The sequence below is a fragment of the Octopus bimaculoides genome, chromosome 15, assembly GCF_001194135.2.
Source record: "Octopus bimaculoides isolate UCB-OBI-ISO-001 chromosome 15, ASM119413v2, whole genome shotgun sequence".
In the NCBI taxonomy this organism is placed as follows: domain Eukaryota; kingdom Metazoa; phylum Mollusca; class Cephalopoda; order Octopoda; family Octopodidae; genus Octopus; species Octopus bimaculoides.
Genome location: NC_068995.1, coordinates 54269263 through 54271278, shown reverse-complemented (window position 1 = coordinate 54271278; position 2016 = coordinate 54269263). Strand labels below are relative to the sequence as shown.

Below are 2016 nucleotides of genomic sequence, written 5' to 3'. Positions count from 1 at the left end.
TATATATATATATATATATAGGTATATATATGTATAAACATATATGTGTATGTATATTCACATATATGTCTACTTGTATTCTTAATTTTTTTTTAATTTTTACGCGTAAAATTGTGCGATGGAGTAAACCTGTCTGGCTCTCTGTGTTGGGGTGGGTTGCATTATGCATGTTTAACACCGTGTTGCTGTCTACCTCGATGCAAAATAAGTTGTAAGTTATTGTGCAAGAACATTAAACGTACATATTGCTTTTCACTTAATTGCTTCATGTCTTCAGAGAATACTGCTTCTTAAAGAGCGTTTGATCATACTTGCTTAATAAACCGTCAAGTTTTATATATTTTCGCAAACATTAATACCTACACGCTTTCACGCCATAACAATATATTTTGGGTTATTAATGAATAAACACACTAGAGTATACAAATACTAATACATACGTATATGCATACACGTATACATATATGTATATGTGTGTACATTTGTGTATGTGTTTGTTTGTGTGTATGTGTATGTGTGTGATTTGATTTTAATCTCAGTGCGAAAATCTTTGAAGCTAACGATATTCTTTCCTTTGCCTTCTTTTCAGTGGACATCTAGCCGTCACAGTCGACTTGTACATCACCAAGATACTTGTTGCAATGGTACGCTGGGATACGCGCGAAGTGACCCGCACGTGACATGTTCTGATATGCGGTGTTGTAACACAAGTGAGACTGTAGCTGTATACCCAATCAATGATGTACTGGGATTTCGTTTTCGCTGTGTGGTGAGTTTTACATTAATCCTAAAAAATAATCTTTCCGAAAAATAGCTCAGTATATTTATAGGTATTTTCCTTGTGTATCTCATGGTAAATCTAATGATAAACCTAGATAACTATCTGGGTAATTATTTGTATATGTATGGCTAATCGAAATGGACTTTTTTCTGATATAACACACAAAAAACACTTGCATGCATACACACATACACATACACATGTATACATGACTTATGTATCTTCTGTTTGAAAGTATTGCCATACCTACAGTAAAATATCAAAACCTAACAATTCGGAAACGATGGAGATTGTCAGATTCACTTCATTAAGACTCAAGTACTGAAATGTAGTTCTGAATTAGGTTCTTTCTGCACATACAAAATCTTCAAATCTCTATGGTGTTCAAACCTATATACCTTCCCTACAGCTACATGTGACAATATCTCACACACATATCCCTAACTTAAGGAAACAATGCTGTTACTAATAATCCTTATACAAACAATCAACTCTTTCACTCCAACTTGTTTAAATGCAAACATTTCTTTGTTTCCAAATGCACGACAAAAACAACTTCATATACAAAGAATGATGTAGTGCTGATCTGAGTTTACACCATTTCAATGATATACTACTAGTTATACGGTTCAACACATTTCTAACATCAAACCAAACAAAATCTCCTCACAAAAATTTTAATTAGCCTACGCCTTACAAATACATACTTCCCAAACATGCTACTTTACACGTTTCCAATCCATTTTCATCTTAACCAAATTATAATAAAAAATCATTTTACATTCCTCCGACTAGCCACCACACACACAAACACAAAATTAAAACACTTAAAACAATATAAAGCCAAAAGAAGCACCAAATATAGCATAATCTTTCGAAAACGAGCGAGTCGTATCTTCGAAGTCAACTCAATATTTTCTTGTAAAAGATTAATAAAATTAAACTTTAAAATTATAGAGTAACCCTTCCGTTTAACGTGAGATTGCTTTTTTTTACATGTCATAAAAGAAACAAATCAAGCAATCTACCCTGATATTCTGCTTTTCCATCTTTTTGAACGCATTGCGTAGAATGATATTTACATTTGTAAATAATGGCTTAACACTACATCAATGTATCCGCACTATGGATAAATGCATGTATATGTATACGTGTGTTTGTGTGTGTATGAATGTAGTGTATCTTCAATAGGTTGTTTCGATGAGTATGATTCCTCCGTATCTTTATATATATAT

General features: G+C 32.6%; 1 protein-coding gene across 2 annotated transcripts in view; it reads left to right on the top strand.

The window, feature by feature from the left end:
• Positions 1-2016, top strand: part of LOC128249520 (uncharacterized) — a 534102-nt gene that overhangs the window by 429110 nt on the left and 102976 nt on the right. For both annotated transcript variants that reach the window (XM_052973353.1, XM_052973354.1), the window contains exon 2: positions 590-769. In XM_052973353.1, the coding sequence (XP_052829313.1) occupies positions 590-769 (180 nt within the window). The remainder of the gene's footprint in view (positions 1-589; positions 770-2016) is intronic.